The sequence below is a fragment of the Pseudorasbora parva genome, chromosome 13, assembly GCF_024679245.1.
Source record: "Pseudorasbora parva isolate DD20220531a chromosome 13, ASM2467924v1, whole genome shotgun sequence".
Classification (NCBI taxonomy): Eukaryota; Metazoa; Chordata; class Actinopteri; order Cypriniformes; family Gobionidae; genus Pseudorasbora; species Pseudorasbora parva.
Genome location: NC_090184.1, coordinates 15295330 through 15316043, shown reverse-complemented (window position 1 = coordinate 15316043; position 20714 = coordinate 15295330). Strand labels below are relative to the sequence as shown.

Genomic DNA, 20714 nt, shown 5'->3' with positions numbered 1-20714 from the left:
CACAGTTGATGCAATCCTTTTTCTGCATAAAACCTCAATTAGCCTAAACTTTGATGGATAGATTATGTAAATAGATCCAATGTTGCAGTTTAGGAACCATACAGTTTGAGAAAATTGGTAAGATGACTTTCATTTCAATAAGCATTTCAATTGTGTTATGTTAATGTTTTGTTCTGTTAGCTTGGGCCATTTTTAGCAGACCTTTGTTCATTTAATTTCAGTTGGCTATTTGATTGGGCTTTGTGTAAAGTTTGATGCCCCATGCGCATGCTGATGCGCTCATCTGTAAACATTTCAGAATGCCTTCCTACAGTTGCTTAATAAAAGCGGGCTTTCCACACAAACAAACGTACGTGTCATTGGTATATGAGGAAAAAAATAGATTTTAACTGTCGGGCTCGGGTCGGGCTCGGACATAAATATTTTAATGCCTGTCGGGCTCGGGTCGGGTTCAGTTACTGCTCTGTCGGACACGGGCCGGGCTCAGACAGAAATATGCGTCCCGATCCGCACTCGACTGTGCACGTGCCTGATCAGATCTGAATCAGATCAAATCTGTTAGCAAAATAATTTCAATAGTTTCAACCTAGCCTGACAAGCCAGACCCACATCAAGATGTTTGGTCTGGAAACTCACCATTGACAGCTCAATCCAAGGGGCGGGATAAACGGTTGTCTTTCAAACTCCCTCTGCACGCGATAGTATAGCGCTACAACCAACCAGAGCAAGGAAGGTGAAACAGAGCTTGTTGATAGATTAAACATTCGGCAAACGTTCGGCAAAACTCTGAACACATCTTCCCTTTTTAAGAATGACTTCAGTGCCATTCTTTGTTCTTTTCTCAGAGAAAAGCTTAACTCCAAGTCTTCCAGAGTCGCGGTCAAAAGCTGATTTGAATGACCGCTGTTCGCCAGTTTTTGTGTTTACTAGAAGCACGCAAGCGCAACTTGGCCATCGTCATTATGGCCCCGCCCACCGACTCTATACACGATGTGATTGGCCCGGCAAGAGTTTGGCGATTACAGCTCAGAAGGGTATTGAGAGTTGCTAAATGACACTCGTGGGCAGATTAGATTTGCTGCCGCTAGGGTGCGTCTAGATTTCTAGGCTAGTTTCAACCCTGTTCGCTACTAAATGTGCTGAAACTGTTTTTATTGAAGTGTCACAGCTACAACTTCATCCAATAATTCGATGAGGACCTTTGTGAGTGGGCCAGAAGTTCTGTCTGCTGAAGTGTACTGGGCACTTGATGTCATACAGCAAACTTTTAAAGACTGTTTAGGTCATTTATTCTGAACTAATACGACTTGTGTTAATCTTGGAAATCTTGGACACATGAAGATATTTAAATGATTAGTTCACCTCAAAATTAAAATGTCCTAATCATTTACTTACCTCAATGCCATCCAAGATATCCATGCCTTACTATCTTCAGTGAAAAAGAAATTAAGTTTTTGAGCATCCAACTGAGTTGGATGCCATTTTGGATGATTCATTATTTGGATGAATATTAATAATAATAATAATAATAATAATAATAATAATAATAATAATAATAATAGATTTTATTTATAATGCACTTTTCATTCCGAAGAATCTCAAAGTGCAACAAAGGGAAAAAATAAAAAAATGAATAACAAGTAAAAATATAGAATACTACAAACAATCAACCAACACAGAAAACTGAACAGAAACAGAGCTGATGGTGAACAGAAACAGAGCTGATGGTGAACAAAAAACAGAGCTGATGGTGAACAGAAACAGAGCTGATGGTGAACAAAAAACAGAGCTGATGGTGAAAGTCTCTGTAAGCTCCACAGCATACTGTGGTCCACTCCATGTTTTACATTTCTCTCAGCGCTAGCGGCTCTATTGCCACATTCCCAATTTGGCAGTGTCCTGATGACTTCATCGAGGCATGACAGCTGAAGACCAGATGATGGGGATCGTTGCAGCACCATGCAGGAGGCAGACAAAGTTTTCCGGGCACTTCTGTGGACACACCGGGGTTGACGCAGAAGTCCAAGCCGCTGACAGCCAATGCAAGACAGAACAGCGGCACAGCTGAGAAGCGGAACATCCCAACATCATGCCGGACGCTGATGACGCTGGCCCGGTGCAAACTTCAGCTACCATGCAGCTCAAGCTCGAGGGAGACCACCAGTGAGCAGCCGACACACAGAAGAGAGAGCAGCTGCAGCAAGCAACATCAAATGTCCTTCAAACCAAAACCAACCGCAACTATTCAAACATAAACATCAGAAAAGTGGTGGAAAACGGCGAAACAATGAACAACGTCCTCTCAGTGGCTGCCAGCAATTAGCAACAGTCCCAAGTGTAGCTCTGACTGTTAGACTAGTCACAAACATAATAAAATAAAATAAAATCTAAATCTAATAGTACAGTAACATGATTTGTGGGTGGAGAAGTGGCGAACAGACAACGCCAGCGTCCTCTCCCCCACGGTGCCTCCATATAACCAGCATATGTAACCAAAAATATCAAAAACTATGACTTTATTCAGCATTGTCTTCTCTTCCGCGTTCCTCCAAAATGATTCAAACGGTGTGAATCGATCAATGATTCGGGTCGCCAATGTCATGTGATTTCAGCAGTTCGGATCGCGTCAAAGTAAGCGTTAAATGTTTACATTGTGACACAACTGGAAACAGCTGCTCTGGATGATTGGTTCTCCAATTATTTGAGAAGTGTTTGTCTCATCATCAGATGTGCTGCTGTCTCTGGATGAGCTCCTTGAATTGTCCCATGGACATTTGAAAGTAAGTGTGGAACCAGCCATGATAAAGTTTTAGCTCCTGTACAAGATAAGCATTCCTCCCCTTCAGACTATGTTCTTTTAAGACTGGGTGCCCCCAAAACCTTCCTTTCTGTCTTTTAAATAAAATGAAAAGCTCGTCTTCACTGAATGATGAAGTGTCCGTTTTTTCTCAGCTGTCGACGCAAATGTTTTGGAATGTTGGAATTCTCAAACATCGCAAATTCGTGTCACTGCTGATGTGAATGGTTTTGAAATATTCATCTGCGAAATATGCGCTTTTTCGTTATGCTTCCGGTGTGAAAGGACCTTTAACGTTATCTGACAAACACCTAACGTTACAATTTTCTTTTTAAATCTCAGCAGTGAACTTGCTGAATTGCTTTTATCTATTTATCTACATGCTTGTTTATCTACAGGCATGCTAAACATGCGTTTGATTTGGCTACTATAGTAAAGCCAATGTTTAGTGTTAGTTTTGGGTTAATATTTCTTGCGAGAGATATTTGGCTATAATCGTTCTAAAAGTACAAAAGGTGCCATTCAGTAGCGATCACTATAGATCCGCAGTCTTTACATACCGGTAAAGGTAGTGGATTTTCAAGAAACGTGCACTAGACGGTTAGCGAATCACAACACACTGGGCCAGCTAACCAATCTGAGCCTATTACGTATATTTTTGAGGGGCTGGCTTCATAGAATCCAGAAACCATCAGAAAGTTTTCACAAGGAGGGACAGAGGAGTGTAGAATAAAGGTAAATATATGAAAAATAATGCCATTTAAAAAAACAAACAAAGCATGAACACATGTTAGAGTGCGCCCCACAAACACAATCAAGCCTTCGAAAGAATGTGTTTTACCACCCCTTTAATAAAACAGTAGGCTTCAGTTGCATTTACCATTTACTTTCCAACTTGTGTGTGCGGATACAATACAGAAAATGCTGAACTGAATGAGATTACTTTAACATACTTGAGTATCTCCAGTCTGCAGTTGGGGTCCTTTAGTCTCTCAGAGAGCAGCTTCACTCCAGAGTCTCCTGGGTAATTGTAGCTCAGATCCAGTTCACTCAGGTATGAGGGGTTTGAACTCAGAGCTAAAGCCAGATATCGACAGCCTTCCTTTGTCACCATACAGCCTGATAATCTACAGAGCAATCGGTACAATTGAATTCACATACTATCATATGTAAATATAAATTCAGAGTTTATACAGTCATTCAGAGTTTATACAATTAAGTTTTTTATAAGCACCAATTTTTAAAAAAAAAATTTCAATGCCTGGCAAAGTTAATCTTTAATAAGTCAATCTTTAATAAATCACCTAAACAGGTAGTTAAGGATGCATATAGAAAAATGTATCAGTTACTAAGATGTGAATGGTTTTGTCTTAGTAAAATATCAGTTTACTAAGGTAAAAATTTGACTTACATTTGACATAGAAGTATAAACCATTGTTGCTGGGGTATGGAGCAGAGGCAGCTCTCATTATCCACTTTACTTTAAACAATTCATGGTTGTTTAAAATAGTTATAAATAATTTTTAACCATACATTTAAATTTAAATCAACTACGTTTACCCATTTTTGAGACAAAAACTAAATTGACAATTTAAATATATGTTGAAATAGAACCACACAGTTATATTAATCTTCCTTATTGAATAAAGTTAACAATATTTCAAATCAAAGCTGATATTTGCTTTATACAAAATCAGGGATTAGCTCCTTCTCAATATAATATATATTTATATTTCATAAATGTTTCATTTTTTTGGGGGGGGGGGGGTATTGTTGCTGATATAATGTCATATGAAACTTATAAGACATATGACTTGTTTATAAGAATAATAAACTGTTTATTCCAATAAACAGAATAAACATGTACACATAAGATTTGTCATCACTGTCTTAAAACTATGTAAATTAGGCGACATGAATTGCACTAAACTGGTACATGCATGTGCCGCGTCAAAATTTGCATGTGAAAAGAATGCGCTCTCTGTGGGTGTGGCCAAATTAGCAGATAATAAAAAGGCGAACGACTGACATCTCTCTCTTTTCAAACAGATTACATAAACTGAGAATATTTGTTTCCATATTTGCATTTGATTTACAACCAACTTGCTTTTTTAATCAGTGTGAAAGAGACTCAAAATACTTGATTTTGCTCATACAGGCAAGTGTTAAACATCATGATAATCTGTTAAGTATCTACTTTTATTTGTGTATACTCACAATAAAAACAAAATGTTGTGCTTTTTGTAAAATAAAGACAGCAAACATGATTTGTGATCTGCCACCTCCCTCTCAATGAAGTCCATTCTGATACTTGTAAGCAAATGAACTGTAACTTAGTGAATACTTGTCACTCAAACATGAGACATATGACTAAAGAAACGTTGAAATGTCACATTTTAAACAATGTAAATCTAATTGAAAAAAAAAACAAAATTCTCTGTTTATGTAATCAATTTGAAAAGAGAGGAATGTCAGTCATTCATGAGCCACCTCATTATATTCTAATAAGAGCTTCTTGCTGGTTTGTTTGAACACACTCAACAGTGATTGCTGTGAGACCAGTGCAGCCGGACATGCCACCCTGCAAATCCACCAGGTGCACTGGAGTTGATACAGGAACTGCGCATGGTGACTGACTGTGATGAAAGTCACGTGCAGGCCAGAGGATGTCTTGATGCCCCCATCTCACAAGTTGGCCTTTTCATCTACACTGTCAGGGACTATGCCTAGCAGTCCAGAACAGACTGAGGGAATCAAGAGCCCGCCCCAACATGCTACCAGACCACCGTGAACTGCCCCAAGTCACCCTGCAGTTATAAAAACAAACAAAAAAAACAAGCAAACGCTCTGGCAAGGCTATCTAAGCCGCAATGCTGAGCCCCCAGCTGAAAGGCGATGAGGCCTGTCTCAGCCAATGCTACATTCTTCAAGTGGTCAGTGAAACACCTGCCCTGACACGGGCAACCTGGAGACGGACAGAGCTGCTCTTCCCCTGGAGGAAGCCCAGGTGGCCTGAAATATATTCCTTTTTTTCTGAAATGTATTTTTTTAAAATATTTTTGTTTATGTAAATTTTATTTTCAAACTCCCCGCAACCAGTAAGGGTCAATAACTGTAATTTATTGAAAATCAGTTGTTTTTTGAAAAAAATAACACCTTGCATTTGAGGATAGCCCACTGTGTGACAATTCTACAGTTAACCCTCTTGGCGCCACGGTCGAGTTTACTCGACAAGATGCATCACTGAATAAAACGGCATCAATTAAGCTTACCCGCAATGAAGTGTTGGGTCTTCTATTCGCGGACTCTAATTCTGAAGGGAAATATGAGATGACAGTGATTCTGAAAGTGAAATTAAACCTAACGTTACACTAAGCACAAATGGTTAATCATTTGCCCAATGTAGATGGTCCTTTGCCCAATGTCAGTGGTGGGAATAATGTTTCCCGGGGTCTGAGTGTTCATTCCGAAGTTAGCAGGTGTGTTAGTGTTGGGAATGAGGCGGTCGTGGGAGATTTTTGCCGTGCTCACCATGAGGCGCGCGTCTTCTCACCACGCGCCTCTCCGCGATCATGGCGAACATTATTGCGGTGGAGACTTTATCTAACACCACTGGGTATGTTAGAAGAGGTCGAAGTATTCATAAGCAAGTTTGAGGGCAACGTGGAGGCAGGGTGGGGAGTCAAAATGATAATAACAGTGGCCGTGGCTGCACTCTGCACACTCGGCGGCGCGCGAGGCAGATCTGGACGCGAGCAGACGCGCTGTGACACGGGACAGAGGGGCTATTATGCATAATATATATGTGCCCCATATATGCAATCAGAGTGCTTACTGTATGTAGTAAATGGAAAATCTTTACAGCAAAAGGCAAACTGCTACATGCATTCGGTTTGTTTCTACCATTTATTAATAATGATTTACACAGTTTGTTTACTATATACTATTTACCTGAACATTCAGTATTGTGCAATATAGCACACAGAAGCTGAGGGACATTTTGGAGGGAAAGAAGTGCTGCATTTTATCATTTAAACGTGGCTTTTCATGAAAATTCTATAATCCAAGATTGCCCCCATGTTATGATGTCATAATATGCAAATTAGATGGGAAAATGTAATCTCTACATAAACTTAGCGTCCTCCTGAATATTTCTCTAATTTACAGAAAGTTTCTATCTTTTATCACTTTTAAAGGGGGGGTGAAATGCTGTTTCATGCATACTGAGCTTTTTACACCTTTAAAGACTTGGATTCCCATCCTAAACATAGACAAAGTTTCAAAAACTAATGTTGGACGTTTGATGGAGTATTTCTGTGTTAAAAATACTCCTTCCGGTTTCTCACAAGTTTCGGCGAGTTTTTTTCGAGTATGGCTCGACTTGACGTTAAATAGATCGGAAGGTCCTTGTATGGGCTGTACGGGCTCTTCTCCCGGAAGGGTGCGCGCACGCGTAACTAGAGGGAGAGAGAGGAAATGCACGCTGTAAACAGTCTCTCAGATGCAGATCCAGTCGTCCGTGAACACTTATGACGCGCCGCGCTTCACTTTATTCCTATGGGTGACGTCGAACGACTTCAACGCTTCAGCACAGCATTCCTGGAAGGCAGCGCTGCATTTGAACCGATTTGAACGCAGAAATGACGGGAAGCTTCAAGGCATTGCTTCAGTCGCGTCGCAAAGTGGATTTCCACGGTCACTGCTGTCACAGGACTTCACCAAATCATTACAAAGAAGTGTGTTTTTGACGGAGCGGTCCCAGCGATAAAGTTCGGTCCTGCTTTGGAAGCATCCGGTGAGTAAATCAACTTCAAATGTCTCTGCTATTGGCTACCGTCGCATGAGTAAACGACACGATCGCGTGCTTCATCATTCAAATGCGCTAACGGTTACTCCATTGTTGTTCTGTATAACACTAGTCTGACTCTGACTCTGACGTGCAAAACCGTTTTGCTTGCTACCTCTAAGGTCTAACGTTAGTCACATACAATAGTCCATAAACCGAATCATGTCCTCATAAACTGCGCGTAAAGACACACAGAGGCCCCTAAATACAGTACATAACACAGAGACGGACATCCTGATGTTGCCGTTTCTCCTGTTCAATTTATTTCAGCCTCAGATTTGATTGTGGATCATTATCTGTATTAGCTGAGATAGATGGGTTTCTCCACGCTTGAGGACATCACCGCTTTGTGCACATTCGTCATTGTGGCAAGGGGGGCGTGGTTCAGCGAGGTCTGCAGCGGGAGAGAGAGCCGCGGGACGAGCGGTAAGTGAGTGGGTTGGAAGCAGATTAATAACACCTGTCTCTCGTTCCAGTAATGAGCGCGGAGAGGGTACAAAACATCGGTGGAACCGGAGATCGAGGAGAGAGAGAGAGATCGGACGGTTGTTGCTGAAACCCAGAGACTGAGTTGCCGGAAGCCGGAAGTGCCGACCCGGAAGTGAACATTGAGCTTATGAAAAGTCACACCGCAGTGTGTGTTTTGAGTTTTGAGATAAATAAAAGAGAAGCATCAACCGTCCAGCCGACCCCCGTGTCCTCTTCCTTCCTTCCATTATCGAACTTTGTTACACTGGTGCCGAAACCCGGGAAGGAAGTAGGACCGCGCCGCCGCCATGACAACACCAACGCCCTCCGCCTCGCCGTTTGCGGACATCATCACCTCTCTCGCGGCCCTCCATCAGGAAAAACACCAGTCCATGCTGGACCTGCGGGCGGACCAGGAGCGCCGCTTCGAGGCCATCGTCCGCGGCCAGCAAGAGGACCGCGAGAGGTTCCGGAGCTGGATCGACCGGGAGGTTCGCACCAAAGCCGCCGGGCTCGCCAGCGCACCGGTCCACGTGCCCCTACACAAGATGGGGCCACAGGACGATCCCGAGGCCTTCATAGACCTATTTCAGAAGGCCGCGGAGGCCTGCGGGTGGCCCCGGGCACAGTTGCCGGTGCGCCTCATTCCTCTGCTGACCGGAGAAGCCCAGGCGGCCGCCCAACAACTGCCGGTGGCGAACCTCCTGGAATATGAAGACCTGAAGAGGGCCATCATCCAGCGGGTCGGCCGGACCCTCAGAGCAGCACCGCCAGAGGGCGAGGCCGGCCGACCCTTCGCGATGGCCCAACAGCTCCGGGACGCGTGCCGCAAATGGCTATTGGCCGGTGGAAGCGACGTGGACCACATCGTCGATCTGGTGGTACTGGAGCAGTTTATCGCTCGGCCACCCAAGAAGACCGCCGAGTGGGTCCAGTGCCACCGGCCCACGTCGCTGACGACGGCCATCAACCTGGCGGAGGACCATCTGGTGGCGTGCCCGGGGGTCGGCGAGCCCCTACTAACCTCTCCCTCTCTCTCTCCCCCCTCTGTCTCTCCTTCTCGCTCTGTCCCTCTCCCTAGGTCCCGCCCTCCAGGGCCCCCTCGCATTCCCCCCAGAGGCCGGGGTGGAATGGGCCCAGGGCAGTACGGGAGTTCGAGGGCCCCGCCCAGGGGGGCGGGGCTGCTGGGGTCGGGCGGGGATAACGGTTCCGGTTCCACCCCCCCTCCGCGCTCATTTTCCAACCCACTTCCCGCCGCAGGGGCGGCGGGCAGGCCTGGGCTGGCCTGCTGGCGGTGCGGCGACCCGGACCATTTTGTGGACCGATGTCCGATGATGGACATCGGGACAATGATCCGGGTCCCGGACTTCCAGCGGACCACCCCTGATCAAGCAGGAGTGTACCAAATTCCTGTGAGTATCAAGGGGGGTACATATCAGGCCTTGGTGGATTCAGGATGTAACCAAACCTCGATCCATCAAAGCCTGATGCAGCCTGGGGCATTGGATACAAGCCGCATGGTTAAGGTGCGGTGTGTGCACGGGGATGTGGTGGAATATCCGGTTGTCCCAGTCACGATACAGTTTAGGGGAGAAAATCATAGTGTGGAGGTGGCGGTTAGTCCCCACCTCCGGCATCCGCTAATTCTGGGGACAAATTGGCCCGCCTTTCCGGCGTTATTGGGGTCGTTATGCGTGGATGCCGCTTGGGAGAACAAGGCTAGGAACGGGGCGGTGCGAGTGCAGGTTGGCGAGACTGATACGGGGCCCTTGGGAACCGCTTCAGAGGAACCGAGCGGGGTCGAGAGACTGATTCTCTCGGACCGCGATGACTTCCCTCTGGAGCAGTCTCAAGATGAGACTAAAACATGCTTTTCAACAGGTCCGCACTATCGACGGTCAGTCCCTCCAACCCGCATTGCCCGTCACGTATCCTTATTTTGCCATAATTAAGGATAGGTTGTATCGAGTGACCCAAGACGCTCAGACAAAAGTGGATACAACCCAGTTGTTAGTACCAAAGAGCCGCCGGGAAATGCTTTTCCAGGCGGCTCACTCTAACCCGATGGCGGGCCACCTGGGACAGGCGGCCACGCTGAATCGTTTAATGACCCGATTTTTTTGGCCAGGCATTCATGACAATGTGCGCAGGTGGTGCGCGTCTTGTCCTGAATGTCAGTTGGTGAACCCACTGGCCGCCCCAAAAGCGCCATTGCGCCCCCTACCATTAATGCAGGTCCCCTTCGAGAGAATTGCGATGGACCTCATCGGGCCATTAGAGCGATCCGCACGCGGACATCGTTTTGCGCTAGTTATCGTGGACAACGCAACACGATATCCGGAAGCAGTGGCTCTCCGCAACATCTCTGCGAAGAGTGTTGCGGACGCACTGTTTCGTTTAATCTCCCGAGTGGGGATTCCGAAGGAAATCCTCACTGATCAAGGCACGGCGTTTATGTCACGCACGTTAAGCGAATTGTACGGATTATTGGGCATTAAATCCATTCGAACAAGCGTCTATCACCCACAAACAGACGGCTTGGTCGAACGGTTTAATCGCACTCTTAAATCCATGATCCGTAAATTCGTACAGGAAGACGCCAAAAATTGGGATCGGTGGTTAGAACCCCTCTTATTCGCTGTGCGAGAGGTCCCGCAAGCCTCCACGGGGTTTTCCCCCTTCGAGCTTCTCTACGGACGGCAGCCCCAGGGGGTGCTGGACGTCCTACGAGAAACTTGGGAGGAGGGGCCTTCTTTGGCCAAGAACGAAATTCAATATGTGCTGGACTTGCGAACAAAACTCCACACCTTGGGGCGGCTATCTAGGGAGAATTTGTTGCAAGCCCAGGACCGCCAAAGCCGGTCGTATAACAGGGGTACGAGACTACGCAAATTCACACCGGGAGAGAAAGTGCTCGTATTACTCCCTACATCGAGCTCTAAATTAATGTCGAAGTGGCAGGGGCCGTTTGAGGTCGCACGACAGGTTGGAGACCTCGATTATGAAGTCATACGGTCCGATAGGAACGGGGCACGTCAAATATACCACCTCAATCTCCTTAAGAAATGGAATGAGGTGGAATCAGTGTTGTTGGCGACAGTGATCGGGGGAGAGGATGATCTCGGGCCAGAGGCGAGCATCAAAGCACAATCGGTCGCGCTGGCCCCTGGGGGAGATCACCTCTCACCGTCCCAACTCACTGATCTATCAAAACTACAGGCGGAGTTCGCCGACGTGTTTTCGCCCCTACCGGGACGTACCAACTTAATTCAGCACCACATCGAGACCGAGCCGGGCGTGGTAGTTCGCAGCCGGCCGTATCGCTTACCTGAACACAAGAAAAAAGTAGTTCAGGAAGAATTAGGGGCAATGCTCGATATGGGAGTAATAGAGGAGTCCAACAGTGACTGGGCGAGCCCGATCGTTTTGGTCCCTAAGACCGACGGCTCGGTCAGGTTCTGTGTGGACTACCGCAAGGTGAACGCAGTGTCGAAATTCGACGCGTATCCAATACCGCGGGTTGACGAGTTGCTTGATCGGCTGGGCACGGCTCGATTTTATTCGACATTGGACTTAACGAAGGGCTATTGGCAGATCCCCTTGTCTCCATTGTCCAAAGAAAAGACAGCTTTCACCACGCCGTTTGGATTACACCAATTCGTCACGCTTCCCTTCGGCTTGTTCGGGGCACCCGCTACCTTTCAGCGCCTCATGGACAGGATTTTGCGTCCCCATGCCGCATATGCTGCTGCCTACCTGGACGATATCGTGATTTACAGTCACGATTGGCAGCGGCATATGCAGCATGTCAGGGCGGTCTTGAGGTCGCTGAGGGGAGCGGGGGTCACGGCCAATCCGAAGAAGTGTGCAATTGGGCGGGTGGAGGTAAGATATCTGGGCTTCCACTTGGGTCATGGGCAGGTGCGTCCCCAAATTGATAAGACCGCCGCAATTGCTCGGTCTTATCAATTGGACGGCTCCCCGGCCTGAGTCGGGCGGTGGGGGTATGTGGCAAGGGGGGCGTGGTTCAGCGAGGTCTGCAGCGGGAGAGAGAGCCGCGGGACGAGCGGTAAGTGAGTGGGTTGGAAGCAGATTAATAACACCTGTCTCTCGTTCCAGTAATGAGCGCGGAGAGGGTACAAAACATCGGTGGAACCGGAGATCGAGGAGAGAGAGAGATCGGACGGTTGTTGCTGAAACCCAGAGACTGAGTTGCCGGAAGCCGGAAGTGCCGACCCGGAAGTGAACATTGAGCTTATGAAAAGTCACACCGCAGTGTGTGTTTTGAGTTTTGAGATAAATAAAAGAGAAGCATCAACCGTCCAGCCGACCCCCGTGTCCTCTTCCTTCCTTCCATTATCGAACTTTGTTACAGTCATTCTTTAGCTCCGCCCACACGATACGCCTCCAGGCGCTCGGTTTTTTCCGGAAAGACTCGGTACAGCCCATATTTCTTTTATAAATATGATAAAACGAAAGACTTTTCGGAGATATGAAGGATGCAATACTACTCTATAGGTACTCAAGATTGACATGAGATTGACTGAAACTGAGTGTTTCACCCCCCCTTTAAGATATAGCCTTTTGAAATTAAGGTTTCAAATTTAAACGTTTTAGGAAAAAACCTCTGGCGCCTAAAGGGTTAAACTTACCCAGAACACCTGTCCCTAACTTTACCCATATCCCACCTCAATATCAGCACAAGTGTTTTGAAATTCAATATGAACACAATAAGTACATTTTACTTATTTTTTTATGTAAGTACATAGTAGTTAAGGCCACCTAATATAAAGTGGGACCAATGACCATGATCCACCAAACATTGGGACGCTTTAAACTATTAAAATACTTTTTAAAAACACACATTAACCACTTCAGCTCTGCACCCCCTCTTGGACCCACCGGTGGGTCCAAAATTGCATCATCATAATCTTTTTTTAAAATCTATAACTCGCGCACCACAAAACTAGACATATATGGTATCATTTGAAAGATTAGAACCTCAGCTTTCTTAATGCCCCAATAACTTCTGCATTTATATTACATAGAAGAAAATAATACGGCCTGAATTCGACCCCCCCGCAACGACCACCCGTTGAGAAAATCATGCAAATAATATAAAATTTCATATTTTTATCACACAAACACACCTAAAATAGACAAGTCATATATCAAATGAAAGCTATCGGCCTCAGGAATATCGCTGAGCAGTTAATTTCACCAATCCAATAATTTACAGTAAATTTATTATCAAAGGAATCACAAAGATGGAAATGACTCCTTTGAACAAGCAAACACACAAGTCATATTCCTGTTCGGATCACAAACTCATTGTAAAGCTACTAGCCTCAGACCCTATATCAGCTTGTTCCTTAGGTTGTCTGCTTCAAAATGAGACTATTTTTACATGTCTGTGAGCAAGTATGGCCAAAAGACACTGTAAAATGTCACCGATGTCCAAAACAAAACATGTGATGCAGACAAATACTCTTATTATTGCTAGTTTTGATTGTCGATGTTAGCCACGATTTTTGATGATGTCATCACATATTGCATCATGCTACAGAAAAGCTGAGAATCTCAGCTCTTTATAGACATGTGGATCAGGATTCTAGACCAATCAGAGCCTGAGATCTCCCTTTACAAAGTTGAAGAGGCGGAGCCTTCTTTTCGATTTCCTAGTGGCCAGTTTATGTCAATGCAGATAAGTAGGAGTTGTTAGACACTTTGGTCAGATAAATCTCAATAACTTTTATTTGCAAGGAGATATCACGAAAATTATTTTTTCCCCTGTTTAGTGCCAAATTATAGAATCAACAGAAACTTCCAAAAAGCTTGGATCCCAAAATAATACAAAAATATAGATTTTTAAATAACAAATTAATTAAAAATAAATCAAAATATTTATTTTTTATCTATGTTTATCATAAGATTGTGAATAGATACGATATAATATATGCAATATTCCACAACTGTGTTAAAATTTAGAGTTTTTTCTTTAAAATGAGACCATTTTTTATCAATTTACTCCAATGTATGTGGGTAGGGCACTCTTTTAAATTCAGATAGTCCTAATTCTCCTAAAAATGCAAAATGTGCTGCAGAGCTGAAGTGGTTAACATTAAACCCACTATAGCCAATAGAGATTTTACATTCACTAACCTCAGTTTCTGTAGTCTGCAGTTTGGACTCTTGAGTACATCAGTGAGCAGCTTTACTCCTGAATCCTGCAGGTCATTGTTACTCAGGTCCAGCTCTCTCAGGGGGGAGTTTGGTGATTGGAGAGCTGATACCACAGTTTTATACCAGTAATCAGTGAGATTACAACCAGCAAGACTGTAAAAGATTAAAACAATTTACACTGAGTCTAATGCATAACAATACATACTGATAAACAACAATACAAATTATATTACAGCTATCAACATCAAAAGCCACTCATGCAAATTGCGAGAATGTTTCTATTGTTGTGATCTGGACAACGTATTGTTAATTCTGCTGCAGAAAGAAAATAATTCAATTTCTTAACCCATAATTGATGCTACTCTTAACCCTTAAAGACCAGCAGTCATATCACCCTGTAGCCCAAGACTGGTTTCCCACTGAAGCTAAGCAGGGCTGAGCCTGGTCAGTAACTGGATGGGAGACCAACTGGGAAAACCAGGTAGCTGCTAGTAGAGGTGTTAGTGAGGCCAGCAGGGGGGCACTCACCCTGTGGTCTGTGTGGGTCCTAACACCCCAGTATAGTGATGGGGACACTATACTACCAAAGAGCACTGTCTTTCGGATGAGACGTTAAACCGAGGTCCCAATTCTCTGTGGTCTTTAAAAATCCCAGGATGTCCTTCGATAAAGAGTAGGGGTTTAACCCCGGCATCCTGGCCAAATTTGCCCATTGGCCCCTGTCCATCATGTCCATCCTAATAATCCCCATATAATGATTGGCTTAATCACTCCGTCTCCTCTCCACCAATCAGCTGTTGTCTGGTGGGCGTTCTGGCACAATATGGCTGCTGTCGCATCATCCAGGTGGATGCTGCACATTGGTGGTGGTTGAGGAGATGGTTGAGCCCCCTTCTATGTAAAGCACTTTGGGTGCCTAGAAAAGCGCTATATAAATGTAACTAATTATTATTATTATTAAAGACAGAATACAGCTGTCCGCGGATAAAAATAACTATTGTTCTAAAATGTTTAATAACTTTTAAACCGCTAATCAAATCTGTATGCTGTAAACTGCACCGTAAAGAGGAGAATCTCCGCTTTCCATAGTTATAACCAGGCTTGTGCACAATTCATAATTGAATTGAGAATGACCCCTAAATTCAAATTCAATTCTTGAATTTAAATTGAATTTGAATTGATGTCAAAAACAGGAAGTAGAATTACAATTCGAATTTGAATTAAAGGAAGTAGAATTGAAATTCAAGGAAAATTCAAAGAAATTCATATACATGTCCACATCTTGCCATAGCAGCTTCCTCTGCACCTGTTGAGAGAATCTTTAATGTTGCAGGAAAGATCTTCTGACCAGAATGCTGCAGACTCAATGATAAAACGTTTGAGGAGTGACTGAGAATTAGATGCATCAGTGTTGCTAAGTGAGTTTTGCACTGGAATAAATGATAACTGCATTTACAAAAACTTTGTATTATTTTATTACTTTGAAATTAATATAACATTGGAAAAAAACTAATTAAACAACATTGAGGGGTTAATTTATTTTAATTGATCATTCAATTGGTCTGTAGCCTGACAAGCCAGGCCCACATCAAGATGTTTGGTCTGGAAACTCACCATTGACAATTTTGAGGCTTGAATTGAGGAACCGATTAAGCTGATAAAATTAAGGAAAATAAGATTACTTGTTTATTTTAAGAGAATTAGCTCAAATGTGCAGTTGTATTTAGAGCAGGGATCTCACTTTAGAGACCAATCCTACTTCGAGTGTGTAAAAATGAGCCAATGAAATTTGCCATGTGATCCACACATTCCACACTCCGCCCCGCGGGTATAAATAGGAAGTGGAATGGTAGATCAGCGCTTTCTACTTCGGAGCTGAACAGTGTCTTGCTGTGTCTACAAAGAGTGTGGAGAATCGAGTCTCGTGAGAGAAACTGCCAGTGCGGGTGATACGGTGCGTCAGCGAGTAATCGCTTCACAAAAGTGAAACTAAAAGAGCTTGTTGGTTCGCTGGGCGTTTTTCCAAAAAACACATTGAGTGCTCACACAGGCTTGCACCATACAAACTATCTGTAGCCGCGGTCATCTCCCTGAGTGCTTCAGCATACTAAAAGAGCAATTTCCAATTCACAAAAGAGCAACACGGTTTGACCCTGTGTCTTTTTCAAGATGTAATTCAAACCGTGTTTCTGGGTGCGGTCGAGTCTGTCCCCGCTTGACGGGCACGTTTGTTGTCTCACGTGTTTGGGCATTCAGCACACTGAGGCAGCGTTCGTGAATGAGTCATGTTCCCACTGCGGGAATATGACCATCGCAGTGCTACGGTCCAGATCTATATAGTGCTATGGTCCAGTCAATACCTCAAAAGAGGTTGGGCACCATTGCGCATCCCCCAATCTAGCGGTCCTCCAGCTGCAAAGCAGAGGTGACAGCAGGTGTCACGACGTTTGCAGAGCTCTGCTTTCACCGTTCAGTAAACAATGGAAGTAGAAGAGTTAAATATATACATGTAGCACATGACAAAGAATTGTCATGCGCTTATTTTTTCAGCGCATGAGAAAATAAAGTGCGGCAAGGGACGTGCTTGTGCTGCAAGACTCTGAAGCGCGCACCTTTCAGACCACACGCGATCACGATTAATTTCTTTCACGGATTATTGTTTGGGTTTAAATGGTCAAAAATATGTAAAAATGCACGGTCTGGCGAGTAATCAGGTAAACACAGTCGGATATGTCTTTAGTGAACCTTTGAGGTAATAAGATCAGTTTGTAATTTGCATTTTTTGCTTATTTAAAAAACAACCCAGATACAATTGAAAATCTATAATATAATTATAAAATTACATTTAAACTATTAAATTACTTGTATCATCCCAACCCAAAGGTTAGTGAATGATAACATGATTGATAATGTGATTTCTGTAAGAATGTTCACACTGGCAGTTTTTATAGCAATAAGAGGATGGAATGGTCAAAAACCAGGGCAGGAACATGCTGGCCAAGTTAATTTTAAAAAAAATTAAACAATGATTAATAAGTTCCCTTTCAGACAGTACACTCCGAGTTACGTCAGTACCGATGCAACGTCTCCATTCCCTTTCTTCAGGGAACAAGGGTTATATGTGTAAACCGCAACATTTTGTAGGTTATGTTATTCAATTACTTTTACTGTTTTTTTGTTTTTTTTTTTTTTACTGTGGTGTTACCAAATTAGTATCAAGGAATTTTAGTTGGGTATCGAATCAAAGTTATAATTTTGGTATTGTGACAATACTAAGCCCCGTTTCCACCAAAATTACCCGGAAAAATTTGTACCAGGAACTTTTTTACAGGAACTTTTCTCCCCCCCCCCAGACCCCATTTGATGACTTTCAATCGCAATCATTTTGTGACATGCAGTTTGTCTGCCGCATCAAAAATGTCAACGCTTTTTGTGCTTGTTTTCTCCAGCAGCTGGAATGTGTTAACTTTAGCCATAGCAACTCTTAACGGCCACCAGGACTAATACATTATTATATCGTCACCTTCCTAAAATAATTGCCTAAGTCATTTTTCCAGGTTTCTCAGAAAACACAAACTGAACCAATATTTGAATATATGATATTTATTGATAATGTCACTCAAAAAGTTTATGTCAGAAGATGACTATTGACATACTAATGACAATGCATGTCAATTATTTAACGTAACAGGAATAAATGACTTAGGTGGATTTTTTAACATGCCTTTGTGACTTAGGCAATTTTAAATGTTCAACTCTGTCAACAATAAAACACTAACAAACAAACTAAACATCATTCTGAGTAGGCATGCGCATTTGTGTGTGCCCTGCAACAAGGTATTTCTGTGTTATTAGTACCTCATATTTCCTTTTTTGAAGAATGTCGGTAACCGGACCCATCAACTGTCTGGTTACTGACATTCTTCAAAATATCATTCTTTGTGTTCAAAGCTTGAGGGTGAATAAATGACACAAGTTTCATTTTGAGGTGAACTATTCCTTTAAGAGTAGATTTAAATGTGGGTACATTTACTTTAAGTACACTTCTAATGAAAAAACTGTACTTTTACGTTGGGCAACATTCTTCTCGTTACTTTATTTTAACACAATTAGTTGTTAAATGCACAGTTTATTCCAAGCTTGCTGTATCTTTATCGTCTGGGCATGAGCAATGCTCAATTCACAAATGAATCACTCTTTTGAGTCGATTCTGTTCAAATTCAAATAAGTTGGCAGAACTGTCTAAAGGCGGGCATACTGTGTGCGGTGTCTGCGATTTCAGCTCGCAAATCAGTTTGAATGATTTGTTTGGTTTCCTGCACGTACTGAATCTGAAGCGGTTTCACACTCTGTCTCGTAACAGGAAGATTTAAAGGGATAGTTCACCCAAAAAAGAAAATGTGATGTTTATCTGCTTACCCCCAGTGCACCAAACATGTAGGTGTCTTTGTTTCTTCAGTAGAACACAAATTAAGATTTTTAACCCAACCGTTGCTGTGTCTAGGTCATATAATGCATGTGAATGGGTAACAATTCTATGAGAGCAAAACAAAAAACATGCTTAGACAACATGCACAAAGAGCCCTGTGGCTCATGACGACACATTGATATCTTAAGACACAAAACGATCAGTTTGTGTGAGAAATTGAGCCGTATTTATATCATTTTTTACCTCAAATACAACACTATATCCAACAGCCTGGAACACGCTTCACTTTCAGTAAGGTCAATAACACGCGCTGCCAATATCCACGCTCTGGCTCGTATATCACATATCCAGAGCCTGTATATTGACCTTACCGGAAGTGAAGCACGTTCCAGGCTGTTGGATATAGCGTTGTATTTGAGGTAAAAAATGGTCAATATACACGCTCTGGATATGTGATATACGAGCCAGAGTGTGGATATTGAGCTTGGATATGGCGTTGTATTTGAGGTAAAAAATTTTTTAAAAAATACAGCTCGATTTCTCACACAAACTGATCGTTTTGTGTCTTAAGCTATCAATGTGTCGGCATTAGCCACAGGGCTCTTTGTGCATGTTGTCTAAGCATGTTTTTTTCTCTCTCTTTTTGAATTGTTACCCATTCACATGCATTATATGACTGGCACACAGCAACGGTTGAGTTAAAAATGTTCATTCGTGTTCTACTGAAGAAACAAAGACACCTACATGTTGATGCCCTGGGGGTCAGCAGATAAACATCACATTTTCTTTTTTAGGTGAACTATCCCTTTAAGAACTTCAAGCGTCGGGTGAAGTGGCGGTGGACCTACAGTACAGTCAAGTGAAAGCAAATCTGCAAAGTAATTATTTTGTTTGCCAGCGATGAAGATCTTTATTAGCTGAACATCTTCGTATGCTGTCTGTGAATGAATTATTCCACAGGACGATACATTCGATTTCATTTCATTCAGGTAATACATTTTACAACCAAACAGATTATATAATTTCTCGGTGTTTGGTAGCCTATTCAAATCTTTCTTAATTAGATCATGTAATGTGGAAAAAAATTGACAAAAAGATGAAATATTGTTTTTAAAGAATTAACTGAAAGCCTAATGCTAGCTTTATTGACTTAGCTATTTTTCTTGACTAAAATGCTGACTAAAAAGACAAAAAAACTATGCCATATTTATAGTCTAGCCTATATTATAGTAAACCTCATCACTTAGCAATAGGGGGTGAGCCCTGAATCATGGAAATAACTTCAGAGGTTGAGTAGCTTTTTGGTCTTCTTGATGCACCTGCCATCTTGAAAAGCTTGTAAAATTGCCCAAGTCAAATTATCTTTTGACTTAGGCAAAATAAAACTGCCTAAGTCACACACTTGACATAGGCCATTATACTACAGGGGTAGAATTGTATGATCTGTTCAACTGAGGATGTGGAGAATTTTACCAGAGGTGGCCAGCATCATGAGGAGATGACTTAAGCAAAAAAATCATTTTTGTCAAAAAATGACTTAGGCAATTATTTTAAGAAGGTGACGATATAATAAGCTATTTATCTGTTGTAAAGTGTAATAATCATCTCAGAAAAAAAAAATCTTCTGTCAGGCGCAGTTAAAGTAAAAACTGCCTGAGGCAATATATACGCTGTGTCATTACTCCAACATTATCTTCATAACTTACGAAATAAAAAGTTTACCCCTCAGAAAAATTAACTTTCCTCTCTTGTCAACATGAGCGCAGCGCGCGCTGTCAAGACATGTCAGGACACACACTTAAAAGTAATCGGTCAGGACGTTTACATGTTGAAATTTTTTTTAATAACGAGTATGGAAGAGATTCAAGCTGTGCTGCTTTTGCTGGTTATGTATAGGTTTACTAAGAGGTAATTAACAACGACAGAAAAGAGCACTAATATGCAGATTCAGCAGCATGCAGCATATTCAGAAAGCTTGTAAAGCTAGATTT

The 20714-nt window shown here is 43.0% G+C and overlaps 1 protein-coding gene across 5 annotated transcripts in view; it reads right to left on the bottom strand.

Annotated features, from left to right (window-relative positions):
• Positions 1 to 20714, bottom strand: part of LOC137038577 (NLR family CARD domain-containing protein 3-like) — an 85012-nt gene that overhangs the window by 27277 nt on the left and 37021 nt on the right. For 4 of the 5 annotated variants that reach the window (XM_067413260.1, XM_067413257.1, XM_067413258.1 and 1 more), the window contains 2 exons: positions 14274 to 14447; positions 3751 to 3924 (listed from right to left, as the gene is read on the bottom strand). In XM_067413260.1, the coding sequence (XP_067269361.1) occupies positions 3751 to 3924; positions 14274 to 14447 (348 nt within the window). Of the gene's footprint in view, positions 1 to 1690; positions 2195 to 3750; positions 3925 to 14273; positions 14448 to 20714 lie in introns of those variants that run through there. The other variant, XM_067413259.1, reaches the window with a different exon arrangement.